Raw genomic sequence first — 13,845 nt, forward strand, 5'->3', positions numbered from 1 at the left:
CGGAGCGTGGAGGGGGCAGGGCGGGGTGGGGTGGAGGGAGGGAGGGAGCGAGGGAGGGAGGGAGGGAGGGAGGGCGGCCGGGGGGAGGGCGCGGGAGGGAGGAAGTCTGAGAGACAGAGCGAGAAGCGCTCCTGAAGGGAGACGTCGGACTCGTCCCCGGGGTTCCTGCCGTGGTCCCAGCTCGTGGGCGCAGCCGCCCGGCGCCCGGCCGCTTTGGTTCCACGGCCCGTAGGCCGTTGCGCAAGACAGGGGCCCGAGGCTCAGGGGAGGGATGCGCCGGGCGTTGCCTCCGGCCCGCCGCCGCCGCCGCCGCCAGAAGCCCCAGCGGAGCTGAGGGAGGCGACGCCGAAGCGCTGGCTCGGAGTGGCCACCGCTGCAGCCCGGGCGGCGGACTAGGGCGCTTGCCGGGCTTCTGGGCCGACCCCGTTCCGGCGCCTCCGCTCCCGGCCCCGGGCCCGCCCCCGCGGCCCGGCCTTGCTCCCGGGTCCCAGATGACCACCGAGGGCGGGCCGCCGCCGCCCCCGCCGCGCCCGCCTCCGGCCCCGCTCCGCCGCGCGTGCAGCCCGGCCCCCGGCGCACTCCAGGCCGCCTTAATGAGCCCGCCGCCCGCCGCCGCCGCCCTGGAGACCACCTCGTCGTCGTCGTCGTCGTCCTCCGCCTCCTGTGCCTCCTCCTCCTCCTCCTCGAACTCGGCCAGTGCCTCCTCGGCCGCCTGCAAGAGCGCGGGCGGCGGCGGCAGCGCGGGCGCCGGGAGCGGGGGCGCCAAGAAGGCGAGCTCGGGGCTGCGGCGGCCAGAGAAGCCTCCCTACTCGTACATCGCGCTCATCGTCATGGCCATACAGAGTTCGCCCAGCAAGCGCCTGACGCTCAGCGAGATCTACCAGTTCCTGCAGGCGCGCTTCCCCTTCTTCCGCGGCGCCTACCAGGGCTGGAAGAACTCGGTGCGCCACAACCTCTCGCTCAACGAGTGTTTCATCAAGCTGCCCAAGGGCCTCGGGCGACCCGGCAAGGGTCACTACTGGACCATCGACCCGGCCAGTGAGTTCATGTTCGAGGAGGGCTCGTTCCGCCGCCGGCCCCGCGGCTTCAGGCGGAAATGCCAAGCGCTCAAGCCCATGTACCACCGCGTAGTGAGCGGCTTGGGCTTCGGGGCCTCGCTGCTGCCACAGGGCTTCGACTTCCAGGCCCCCCCCTCGGCGCCGCTCGGTTGCCACGGGCAGGGCGGCTACGGCGGCCTCGACATGATGCCCCCGGGCTACGACGCCAGCACAGGCGCCCCGGGCCACGCGCACCCGCACCACCACCATCACCATCACGTCCCGCACATGTCGCCCAACCCGGGCTCCACCTACATGGCCAGTTGCCCCGTCCCCGCCGGGCCTGGGGGTGTCGGCGCGGCTGGGGGCGGCGGCGGAGGGGACTACGGCCCGGACAGCAGCAGCAGCCCAGTGCCCTCGTCCCCAGCCATGGCGAGCGCCATCGAGTGCCACTCTCCCTACACGAGCCCCGCGGCGCACTGGAGCTCGCCCGGCGCCTCGCCTTACCTCAAGCAGCCGCCCTCCCTGACGCCAAGCAGCAACCCCGCGGCCTCGGCAGGCCTGCATTCGAGCATGTCCTCCTACTCGCTGGAGCAGAGCTACCTGCACCAGAACGCCCGCGAGGACCTCTCAGGTAACGAACGCAGTGGGCGCCTCTAAGGCTTCCAGGCTCCACGGCTACTGCAACTTCCACAGGGTCGCCGCAGCCTGGGAGTCTGAGGGCGCTGGGAGGAATGGGTGGTTGGGGCAGTGGGAACCTTATTCATGGAAGGGAGAGGATTGAGGTCATACTGTCCTCTCTCATACCCTTGGCCAAGAGCTGGGCCTCCAGAATTTGCACTGCCAGGAGGATGGTGCAAAGTCGCCTGCCTTGCTAGGGTGCCAGGGTGTCCCTGTGGACTGCAGGTCCCAAGTCTCAGGCCCCACTTAGCTTAGAGAGAAGGCATGTGGTCTTTGGGGAGCCTGGCCAAGGAGCTGTGTCTACTTCCCTTTGTGTGTGTATGTGTGTGTGCACGCACATGTGTTTGGTTTGTTTGCTGTTGCTTTCCTCCCAAAGTAAACGTCAGAAAGGGAGATGTTCTGTATGCTGAGGGTGTGGGTGGGGAGGGGTTGCAACTGGGCAAGAGCTGAGAGGAGGGGAAATGAGGGAGGGGCAGAGAAGAAAGCAGAGGGGGGACCCAGGATCTTTCACAGGAGGGAGGTGTTACTAGTGGAGAGGGGCACCAGCCTTTTCAGGAGTCCCTTGCTTCCCAACACAGTGGACCTACATTGATGACATGAATGTGTCCTAGGCCAGGAGGATCTGAGGCCCACGTTATGACTCTCCTGAGAAATACTCACCTCTTGGACTTCACTTGTGTTGCTGGTGTAAATTTTGTTGGTTGAAGATTATGAAAATTTATTGACTTACCAAAGGCGATGAAAGGTGGGAGGGGACAGATGGGGTGGAGGAGGGAATTTGAATATTTAACCAGGTTTATCGGACAGTGGAGATAAATTCTTTCATATTAACCTTTCTGAAGCACCCACAGGCTGCAGACTAAAATCAGGCTAATCCGTCTATCAAATGCCGTTCTAGCTCACTCTTACCTCTCACCCCAATTAGAAAAAGGCTCAGAAGATGATGCACACGTTATATGTTCGTGAATCAGTGTGAGACAAGAGCTGCAGGGGAGACGGGAAGCCCAGAAATGGGCAAAAGATGTTGCTTCCCTGGATGGTGAAATTTCCCAAATAGGCCTTTTAAATGCGGGTCTCAGAGGTTAACTAAACAAAGACAGTCTCGGCAGGACCACACCGGAGAGGATTTTAGCCTGACTTAACCCACTGAGAGCAGAGTCTTGTTCAATTTTTATGGGAATTTCAACAAGTAACCAATACAGACGACCTTTCCCTCTCATTTTTTTTAATCCCCTGGGACTGGCTGTCAATCACCGCTCACCCCGGGCGGCGCCCACTCCCCCGTTCTCCTGCCCACTGCTCCTCTCCCCGCCCTGCCCGCTGCATTCCCAGTGTTCTCCATTCCCCCTCTCCAAGCAGGCCCTACTCAGTTTGAACCCAGACTTCGAGGTTTTGCAGCTGCTCTGAAACAGTACCCGAAAAGTTAAAAACAAAAGAACTTGCAAGAAGGAGACTTACGATTGTTCTTTGAGGCCGCCCTCGCCCCATCCAACACACCCCAGCTCGCGCACAAGTCCCAGAAATTCGCGGATCCAGAAGCACAACACTTGGAGAACAAAAACGGTGGAGCGGGAGCAGGCCGGCCTCCCGCAGCGGCCTTCCCCGGGGAGTTACTTTTGGGCAGAGCCTGGGTATGCTGGGGAGGCCATGACTGGGGCCGAGGCCCGACCAGGACGCCCTACCCCTTCTTCCCTCGTCCTCTGCCTCCCGTTCCTCTCTTCCGCACGTCCTAGTTGGCAGCCCCCAGGCGGATGAGAGGTGGGGGCTCAGCAGGAGCAGGCTGGGTGCGCGGGCGCGCGGCGGGGCCTGTTTAGGAGTGCGCGGCTCGTGGACGGCGGCCCGCCGAGAGACTATGGCCCAGCTAGGAGCTAGAAGGCCGAGCAGGCCGAGGCTGTGGTCCAAGAAGGTTCCCCGCAGCATACACGCGTGCACACATACAGCACACCCACGCGGGCTGCGCGGTCTCACTTGGGATGGGGCGACCAAGGCCCGCGTGCTCAGGGAGGCCCCGCACCCCTCGTTTAGTACAGCGAGTCTTTCAAGAAGGAGCTGGGGCTTTTCTCTCTCTCTGGTCACATCAAAGAGCTGATGGCGGCCTTCGGTCGGTCGTAACGTATGAGCTCTAGCTCTGGGTCCTGCCGGGGCCCGCTATTTTGAGCTCTTAGAACTGGCACACAGGCGCGCTGTAACGTGATGGGTGAAGGCACCTGTGTGCAGAGCGACATGCTCACACCTGGGGCGTGTGGACCTGTTGCTGCCCTCGGAGAGCAATGCAGCGCGCCTTTGGCGACAATAGGTGCTACCGGGCAACAAACGTGGCCCAAGTCAGCGACCGCTCAAGTCAGCCTGGTCTCGCCGTAAGCCCTGGGATGCTGCCAGGCCAAGGCGGTGAGAGCAGTGCGCGAGCGCCGCGGGCGGGCGAGTACGGTTTTCACGCACTCAAAAATCGAATCCGGCCCGTCTCCCAACGTGCAATTTATGGTCCCACAAGCAGCGGGTACCTAGAAAAGACGCAGGCGAAGAGGCCTCACCAAGCCCGGCGCGGAAAGAGACTCCATCCGGGAGAAGTGCGGACCCCGCGCGCTCGGGACACCGCCGGCCAGTTGCGCCCCGGGGCCGGGAGGCGCCGAGAAAGCAAAAGCAAAAGTCGGCAGCGGGTTGGCGCCCAGCGGCCCGGCTCTGAGCCTCGTTAGAGGAGCGGCCCCGGAGGAGTGGAGTGAGAGCCTTCTCTGTCCTCTGCCATCCCGGAGCTCTCTAAGGGGCTCCCCGCGCTGCCTGACACCTCGATGTGCAAAGGGTCCGCAGCTGAGCGCCTATCCAAGAGCATTAATTGCTCCCTGGAGTCCCGGCTTCTCCAAAGGAAGCCTGAGACTTTCGGAACTTAAGACGACCGGCACATTCTTTCCAGTCCCTTTGTCTTGCAAAGAGATTGTTTCCTGTCACCTCTTTTGGGCACAGTGAATATCCCTGCTGTGGCCTGCTACTCGGACAGGGCCTAGAGAAATAGGCAGGAGGCTCGAAACTAGAAGTGAGGGCGACAGTGGTGTTTCTGGGGCAGGGGGCTTGGCCTCTGCAGCAGGGGCTCTGGCAGCAAGGGCCTGGAGCCCTGGGATTGGCGCCCGGCAGAGAGCGTGGGTTAAATGGTGCCCGCGCGGATGCTCGCTCCGCGGTTAGAGCGTTCCTGAGGCTCCAGGAATAATAGGGGAATTCAGGCACACTGGAACCCGGTTTAGAGGAGGACCGTGCTCTGTGTGTAGGGGCACATCAAAACAAAACAGGGATGGCAGAGACCTCCTACGACCCAGTTTGAAACTTTGAGAAATTTCTGGAGGTGGGTTTGCTCTACCAGTTTTATAACAATAGGCAAAAAGACACATCAACCCCTTTCTTACCCTGAGTCAAAATAAGGCACGAGTTAAATTAAAATTTAAAAAATGATATGTCACATCGTCAGCTGGATGGCTGTTTCTGAAGAGTTTTCCTTTTCTTTCTTCTTTCAGTGGGACTGCCTCGATACCAGCATCACTCTACCCCAGTGTGTGACAGAAAAGATTTTGTCCTCAACTTTAATGGCATTTCTTCTTTCCATCCCTCTGCAAGCGGACCATATTATCACCATCACCACCACCAGAGTGTGTGCCAGGATATTAAGCCCTGCGTCATGTGAATGGAGGGAGGGAGGCCACGCCAAGGCCACTCTCTGCTCTCTCTTCTGCAGGGCAGAATGAACGGAGGTGGACTCCCCAGTATGCACGGGGCTAGCAGTAAGTAGCACTCCAGTCACTTAGCCAGAATCCCCAGGCCAGCGCTGTTCACTGATACTCGGCTACCATTGGTAGAAGGACACCCCCTAGCAAAGTAATGGCCCTAATACGAATATGTGCGGGCTCCCCATGAGGGAGAGAGCCAACTGAGAACTCAGCTTTTTGGCGGAGATGGTAAAAAGTTACCACATGAAACACATAAACATGTAACTCTGGGATCTTCATTACCTTCAGTCATCAGGGTCTGAAAAACGCAAGTTGTGTGTGTGTGTTTTTCTTCGTCTATGAAAATTTTTGTGCTTTTCAAAAAGGCAGTGCTAAGCACAAGACTTCAAGAAAGCCTCATCTTGTTGCCTAGCCAAGTAAGAGAGTTCTGTTTTGCCAAACACTAAGTTTGGATACAGGTGCCAAAGAACATTATTAAGAAAGTATTTAGAAACAATGTGTCTAGTTTAAGAAAGTGGTTTTCAGATATTGTGACAATACAACGTTTTTTTACAAGGTTGTTTTCTACCACCATATTTTAAAGATATTTTTATGATTTTCTTGTATACTCACACTTTGCTTGTATTTTAAAAGGAGGATATATTTGCACTTATGTATACTTTTACAGTTTGCCAAACTATTTTGATGTAAAATTTTTTCAATAAAATATATATAACAAATAGCTGTTTTAGGGATCTATTTCCTCCACGGGCATCCTGGGATCACCAGGCTCTCTTCTCCACCAGCCAGCAATGCAACTCTACACTGTTGAGTTGTTTTTTTTTTTTTTTTTTCCCAAGTTGTATAATTGACATGGTGTGGGGTCTGTGCCTTGAGTAACACAGGCCAGGTTCTGATTGTGGGTCTTCTCAGGAGAGAAAGAGAAGAAGGAACTTTTTCTGTTCTTTCTTTCCTTCACCCTAGCTCCTTCTGGCTAAACAAAAACCAGAAGGTGAAAGGAACTTAAAAGAAAACCAGGCAAGATAATGAAGGCAAGAGTCTGATTTGAGGAAACCAAGTTTTGTGCCCCTTTTGTTCTCTTTCCTGTGGCCAGGGAGAGTTTTGCTTTTTGCTCCTTCCCCTTCCCCACTGGCAGGGAGTGACGTGCAGAGTGGAAAGTCACCACCTAGGGCTGGGCTGAGTGGTGGTCAAGGGGTAGGTGTTCAGAGAACAGGACCAGCTTCCCCTTTGCAAGTCACAGTTTTGTATGAGTGGTGATCACATTTTGTTAGTGGGTGGTGGTCCGATCCTAAAGAGTCCAGAGAGGGGTGGCTATGGAGCGGTAATGGGAAGTCTGTGACCATGCAGATCTTTTAATTTCCTTGGAGAGTAACAGAAGCAGGTACTCGTCCTCAAATGGTGTTCTGTGGCTGCTGTCTGTCCCCACCCCCAATTCAGAGCCTGGTCAACCCTGCTTAGCAGGAGCATTCTGAACTGCCACCCACCTCTGCCCATCCTCCCTTGTCCCCCTTGCTCCCTCTTTCCTTTTAACAAGGAATCGCCTTCAGGGATTCCCTCAGAGCCCCTTTTCCTTGCTTGATATCCCAAGCTTCCCCATCTCAGTGCTACAGGCCGGCTGGTAAAGCTCTGGGCTCAAAAGAGAGAAAATAAGCCAAACAAGCAGCAGGACACCTTTTTTTCTTTTTTTCTTTTCTTTCCTTTTTTTCTTTCCTCCTCCTCTTCCTCCTCCTCCCCCTCCTCCTCCTCCTCCTCCTCCTCCTCCTCCTTCTTCTTCTTCTTCTTTTTTTTTTTACCAGCCCTCCTCCAAACAGTCCTTCAAAATCATGGGCAGCCTTGGCAACAGTCAATCTAAGGAGGAACAAGAAGGTTCTCAACCCATGATCAAGCTGCGGGTTTTCTTTCCCAACTGAGGGGTGGTATTTTGTTTTCTGGTTTTGCTTTTGCAAACTCACCTTTGTTTCTCATTCCCTAAAAGGTCTTTCACCCCCCCCCCCCCCCGTATCAGTTGCCAGGCCCTTAATACCACTCAGTAGATATCTCACACAGAAGGTTTTTGTATTCCAAGAGAAAATTTAAGTCCAAAGACGGTCTCATTAGTAAAACATCTTGTTTTCAAAAGTCTTAACCATCTTCCTAATCCTTAGGTTTCCTTTCTATATTTTCCAAAATTAAGCAGTGATTTAAACATGTTTTTTATGTCTCCATTATCATATTTGCAGTTAAATAGGGCTTTTTTTCCCCTTTTATACTGAGCTACACAAGGGCCTGCTATAAATTATGAAGTCAGTTTCAGAGTTTGCTCCGACCACAGTGCTGTGTTTACATTCCTTCCGAGGCAGCCGGCATGGTCGTAATTTATATCCTAAACACTTGAACGTAACTTGTTTATACAGAGAATGACAGGACCTCAAAGACAAAAAACGCTGAGTCTCTCGGGGTGAACGCTTTGGAAAGGCTAGCACGCCCCCTAGTGGCGCAAGGAGACGCAGGCACGCAGTAATTCACGGTGGTTTCAAGCTGTGTAGGAGCTTGACCCATTTTATGGAGCTTTTTCATATCCCTATAATGTGGGGATGTTGATCCTATTTACATTAGGTCATGACTATCAGGGGTTCAACCCGCACTTTCTGATTTTGGCTCATTTCACATCTTTCTTTCTTTCTTTTTTTTTTTTTAAGATTTTATTTATTTCACAGAGATAGAGACAGCCAGCGAGAGAGGGAACACAAGCAGGGGGAGTGGGAGAGGTAGAAGCAGGCTCACAGCGGAGGAGCCTGATGTGGGGCTCGATCCCATAACGCCGGGATCACGCCCTGAGCCGAAGGCAGACGCTTAACAACTGCGCCACCCAGGCGCCCCTCATCTTTCTTTTTTTTTAAAGTAAGCTCTGTGGCCAATGTGGGGCTTGAACTCACGACCCTGAGATCAGGAGTCCCATGCTCTATGGACTCAACCAGCCAGGCTACCCCCCCCCCCCCCCGTTTCACTCTTTTTAAAGCCTGTAGGAATTTCCAGCAACATCGCAGACACAGTACAATGGCATTCTTCACTCTGAATCAGAATCACTTGGAGGGCTTCATAAACATAGGCTGCTGGGCCCACCCCCAGGTTTTGACTCTGTTTGGAGAAGGGCTCAAACGGTTCTATTGCTAATAAATTCACAGGTGATGCTGATGATGTTGGTCCAGGGACCACACTTTGAAAACCACAGGTTGAGAAACACAGTCTGAATTACAGATATAGGTTCAGATGGGTGGGTGTTGAGGCTAGTCCATTAATTAGTTAGGGAAAGAGCTAAAAGGGTTTTTTTTTCTTTTTCTTTTTTAATAGTTTGTTCACCCAAATACCTCCGTGATTGATTACTGGGAAAATACAACACCTAATTTTGAGCCCTGCATCTGAAAATAGAACCTGCCCATTTTTATCCGAAGTGATGAGGCCTCTTGTTTTATTTTAATAAACTTTGCAAAGACAAGTCAGGTGGAATCACTAGGGTCTACCTGCCTCCGTAGAGCAATAAGTCTAGGTACTTACACACAGCACGATATTGGAATTCTCCCCTTGGAAGGAGGTGGTGTTTGGAGCAAGCAGGAAAAGAAATCCTTTATTAGTTATAAACTCTTTTAAGGGTGGAACACAGAGAAGGTGAACAAAGGAAGCTGTGATCTCCACGTATAGAAATAGTGATTCCTAAATATAAATGAGTCAGGCAGAATCATGAGGGGTGGGCAGAGAGAAGAGAGAGACAGAGGGAGAGAGACAGAGAGATGGAGGAAGAGGGAGGAAATAGGAATGTGAGAAGGAGGGGGGAAGAGAGAGGGAGGGAAAAAGGGGGGAAGGCACGAAGGAGGGAAGGAGACAGAGACAGGAGAGAGAGAGAGAGATCTGGAGAGCAGGAGTCTGTGAAAAATATTTCATGAATCCCTGTCCCCAAGCTAGCAAAGCAGGCTTTGAAGCTGGCCTCCCATCCTTGGAGGCCACTGTTATCTGTCCAAGCCTGCGATGCCAAGACACTGACTGAAAAGCCCACGTACTTGTTTTACTTGGCTCCTGCCTGGATTCTGGGGAAGTAAGTGAATTCTCTAGTTGTGCACTCAAGTTTTCTGAACTGCTACCTCAATTTCTAGAGAATTTAAGGAGAATAATCTTGAGTTACATTTTAGAAGGTGGATGTCTGATTTCTGGGAAAATTTTCAGGTGCTCAGTATAGATATGCCACTCTATGGTATGAAATGGAATTAGCACCTCCGTCCCAAAGGGAGAGCTGTCTGGTGGACTCACATATACCTAATTACTGTGCATCGTGGCGATTAATTCAAAACAGGCACCAACTTATTTAGAATGGAAATATATTTTAATATATTTTATCGGAACGGAAATACATTTTACCAAACCTGCCTCTATGAAACACTATCTGAGCAAGGAAAAACACCACAGATGTAGACGTTGGGCCAGAGAAGGCCACAGCACATGGGTGTGAAGATCATTTGAGAAAAAATGAAAGTCCTGGAAGTTCTTTTGGAGTTCAGAATGCCCTGAGTCCACCGAAATCCAGCTGATACATATTCAGCTCTCCAGTTCCTGGGGGACGTGTCTGTCCCAGTGCCGATTCGTCAGTCCTCTTGACATGAATGTGTGCAGGAAAGAGAGAGGGAAGGTCTGGGGGCAGCATGGAGGCTGTGTCCCCAACAACGTTCTCTCCAGAAGGATCACATCCTATTTTTCCAGCTTGGGAGCTGCTGTCTTACAGATGGAAAGAGAGCCAGGGAGCCTCTGCCAGAGCCGGGCAGTGGCTTGGTCCCCCAGACCACACCACGCCACCTCCAAGAACGGACGGAGCACCTCTAACATCACAGACTCCTTTGAACTAGATTGAGTTGGGCTCCAGTGTGTGGGGAGAGGAAGACCTCCTCCCTCTCCCTCTCCTTCGTCATTGGGGTTGCCATTTCCTCTCCCACTCCCTGAAAGCAATCCCTCATCTACAGAGAAAATAATTAATCCTTCATCACTGGGGGCTCTGGCTACTATCATTTGGACTTTATCTGGGACCTCCCACTCCCATTTCCTAAGCACTTCCCCTTGGTGCCCCTCCCATGGCCTGGGAGGCTGTCTCTGTCACCCTCAGTCTGTTTTATTGTGGAGGAGATGGACGCTCGGCCCAGGAGCAGCATCTGGCAGTGGGCTCATGAGCGGCTGGTGTGCGGTCCCTCCGCGGGGCGGCCCTGTCCATGTGCACAGCCTCACGCTCGGCTCTGTCTCCACGACCTCATGTCATCCAGGCTCCCCGTAATCTGTTCCCCTCAGCACTAAGCAGACTGAGGCAACAGTAAACCATGGGGGGCGGGGTGAGTGGGTAAGCCACAGCATGATCTATGCCAATGGCTAGTCTTCAAGGAGAGGGAAAGAAACTCCTATTAGGAAAGAATTGCTTTACTAGATTGAAATACAAGGTAACTAGCCAGTACTTGGCATCTGAATAGGGATTCCAAAGATATCAAATCACCTAACATGCTCCCAGTTTGAGGGTCCATACTTAACTTGAGGAGGCATCTGCACCATGGGTCACTGTCCAAGTGCCTGGGAGAAGGACACAGGGGGCTTTGAAAACCACCATGACCATCCCATTGCCCGCCCTGCCAGCTGAGATGGCGCCTTGGGAGTGGTGGCCTGGGCCTCAGGATTCTTAAAAGTTCCCCACAGTGCTTCTACCACTCAGGCCAGGACTGACAAGCACGAATGAACATTACTTTGTTTATTTCTACAGAAATCTTTTGAGGAAGGTGTTATGGACACAAGCTTGCTGGTTTGCAGATGAGAAAAGGCTACCCCAGCTGTTTAGCTGGTGTCCACACTAGTTTCTCTGTTGGTAAAGCACATGTCCTACCCTTCGGCATATATCATCCCACCTGGACAGCTTTAGCAAATCACTTCCCTGCATCCCTTCAGTTGGAGATACCTAGCCTTGCCCCACAGTCACACAGAATCTCTGGGTGGGACTGAAACATCAGGAGCCTTGAAAGCTGCCCAGGTGAAGCCCCAGCCCTATTTTCCTGCTTGGCTGAATGGCAGGTCTGTCCTCAGAGCCTCCCTTTGTGTTCAGGGCAGAACTATAGGGAAGGAAGGTACAGCCCAACAAGGCCACCAGGCATAACTTACCAAGGTTCTTTCCCAGAAGAAAAGTTGAGTTAAGGGAAGGTACAGAGCGTAAGGACATGGGCATTGGTTGGGGGGGGGGAAACACCAGAAAGGACAGCAAGGAATGCTGAGGCCCTCACCCCTCTTGCAGGGCTCCTGGGACTGGCCAGTTGGGGCCATGCAGAATCACAGCATCACTGCTACGTGTCACAGTGCTTAGGACATCTGGGTGATAAATCCAGGGACCTGGGCCTCACCTGCCGGGGACTTTCCACAGGGCAGTTGTCAATATTCTAATTGGATGGTGGTACTGTCAGTAACGATGTGGGGTCCTCGGCCCCAGCCCCAGCAATAATGTCAGGTAGGACACACCCCTCCTCGTGACTGGGGAAGAGGCCAAGTGCGGCAGAGCCATTGCTTAAAGAAGAAACACAGGTAGACGTGCACACAAACACAGAGGCACTCACAGGCACACACATACACCAACATACTCAGACACACAATCTTCTATCCAGTTGTGCTTTAGCGCCAAGTAAGGAAAGGCTGACATTTTATCACACCTGCCATCTTTCCAAATCCCCAAATTCACTGCAACTGTGTAATATTCACCTTCTGAGGTTTTTTCTAATGGTGGGACTTTCCCCTCCTCTAATTCCAGAAGTGTAAAGAGCAGTCGGGTTTTACGTTAAATGGTCGCTTTTGTTTTCAGACCAAACTGAGCCCCGCTCCAGCCATAGACAAGACTACTGGCTGCAGCGAGGGCATAGTGCGAAGTTGTCCAAGTCATGCACAGTGCTTCCGGGCGCCACCGCAACCACGCATGGCTACTGATGGCATGGCGCTCGGAGGGTGCTTTGGCTGCTCCTCCAGGTGGCGAGGTCCCAGTGGGCTCTGCTTCTGTCAGCCTCTGAACACTGGATGTCCCCCTGCAATGATAAGAACAGGTGTGGTGGACCACAGACATACCCTCTTCCTTCTGGATAGTCCCTTCTTTACAGGCAAGTCCCAAGTCCCTACAGGAATCAGACAGGTGACCAGCAGGAAATCCTCAGTCTGGACGTGAGTCAACCAATGAGTCAAGCAAGGAGTGTCTGAGCCAGGAACACACTAAGGACGATGCATCAGCTCTGGGTCTTCACTAGCAGAGAAATAGCAAAGAATGCCCGTGAACAGTCCACTGCAAGCTGTAGGGGTGAAACCCGGTCCTTTATTGTGCCCTAAAAAATATCTCCTGCAGAGAGGACATACGCTAAAGAAAATGTCTCCACACCTTCTCTTCCATGAGTCTCTCCCAAGCAGCACACCCTGTCCGGTGAGCACAGGGTGGGCATGAAGAGCAGAGATGTCTGAGGCAGGCAGAGCTGGCTTTTTTGAAATCTTAGCTCTGCCACTCACTGCATTCCTCAGTTGGCGGTGCCTCAGTTTCCTACACTAGGCAACAGGGTTGAATATGGGTGGGATGATTAAGGGCTACAAAGTAGTTAGTTCCTGGCACAATGCAGGTGGTCAAGATATAGTTCCTCGGTTTTCCGCAAACACTGAAGCGCGGTGCGGTAGAGCTGCAGAAAGCCTGCTGTCATTTTACATATAAACCAAGTCCTAACTAAGTCCTAAGCAGAGGGGGGAGAAAGGTTGCTGTTGTCAGGGTATGCAGATGGAGGAATTGAAGCACAGGAAAGTTAGAAGTATAATTTTGCCCAGGCTGCCATAAATTGGGTAATTTAAACAACAGGAGGTTTTTTGTTTTGTTTTGTTTTGTTTTGTTTTCCTCTCAGTCTCAGAAACCAAAAGTCCAAAATCAAGGTGTCATCTGAAGCCTCTCTCCTTGGCTTGTAGATGGTCATCTCCTCCCTGTGTCTTCATGTCATCTTCTCTGTGTGTGTGTCTGTCTCTGTGTCCAAATTTCCCCTTTATATAAGGACATCAGTCATATTGGATTTGCACCCACCCTAATGACCTCACTTTGACTTGATGACCTCTGTAAAGACCCTATCTTCATATAAGGCCACTGGGAGTTAGGGCTCTAATATGTCTTTTTGGCGGAACACAATTCAACCCATAACAATTATAAACCAAGCTCACAGCTGGACAGAATACACTTGATTTATTAAGGTCTCCAACCCAGGGCCTTCTGCACTGTCCAAGACAATTTAGAATAAGCAAGCTCTCTGAAGAGTACTCATGAGAGCTGGGCCACTGGAGCACAGCCTCTTCCCTCCATCTAGCCCCTTGAGCTTTGAGTGGCCTGGAAGCTAGATTTTGCTTCCTTCAGCTAGAAAACA

At 52.8% G+C, this 13,845-nt stretch overlaps 1 protein-coding gene across 1 annotated transcript; it reads left to right on the forward strand.

The window, feature by feature from the left end:
• Positions 1-112: 112 nt before the first annotated feature.
• On the forward strand, positions 113-6,121 carry FOXF2 (forkhead box F2). The gene is made up of 2 exons (XM_045811642.2): positions 113-1,671; positions 5,219-6,121. The coding sequence occupies exons 1-2, from the start codon at positions 492-494 to the stop codon at positions 5,383-5,385; spliced, it is 1,347 nt and encodes a 448-aa protein (XP_045667598.2). The 5' UTR covers positions 113-491; the 3' UTR covers positions 5,386-6,121.
• The last annotated feature ends 7,724 nt before the right edge of the window (positions 6,122-13,845 follow it).

The sequence above is a fragment of the Ursus americanus genome, chromosome 32 (genome assembly GCF_024610735.1).
Source record: "Ursus americanus isolate L20-20 chromosome 32, mUrsAme1.1.p, whole genome shotgun sequence".
In the NCBI taxonomy this organism is placed as follows: Eukaryota; Metazoa; Chordata; class Mammalia; order Carnivora; family Ursidae; genus Ursus; species Ursus americanus.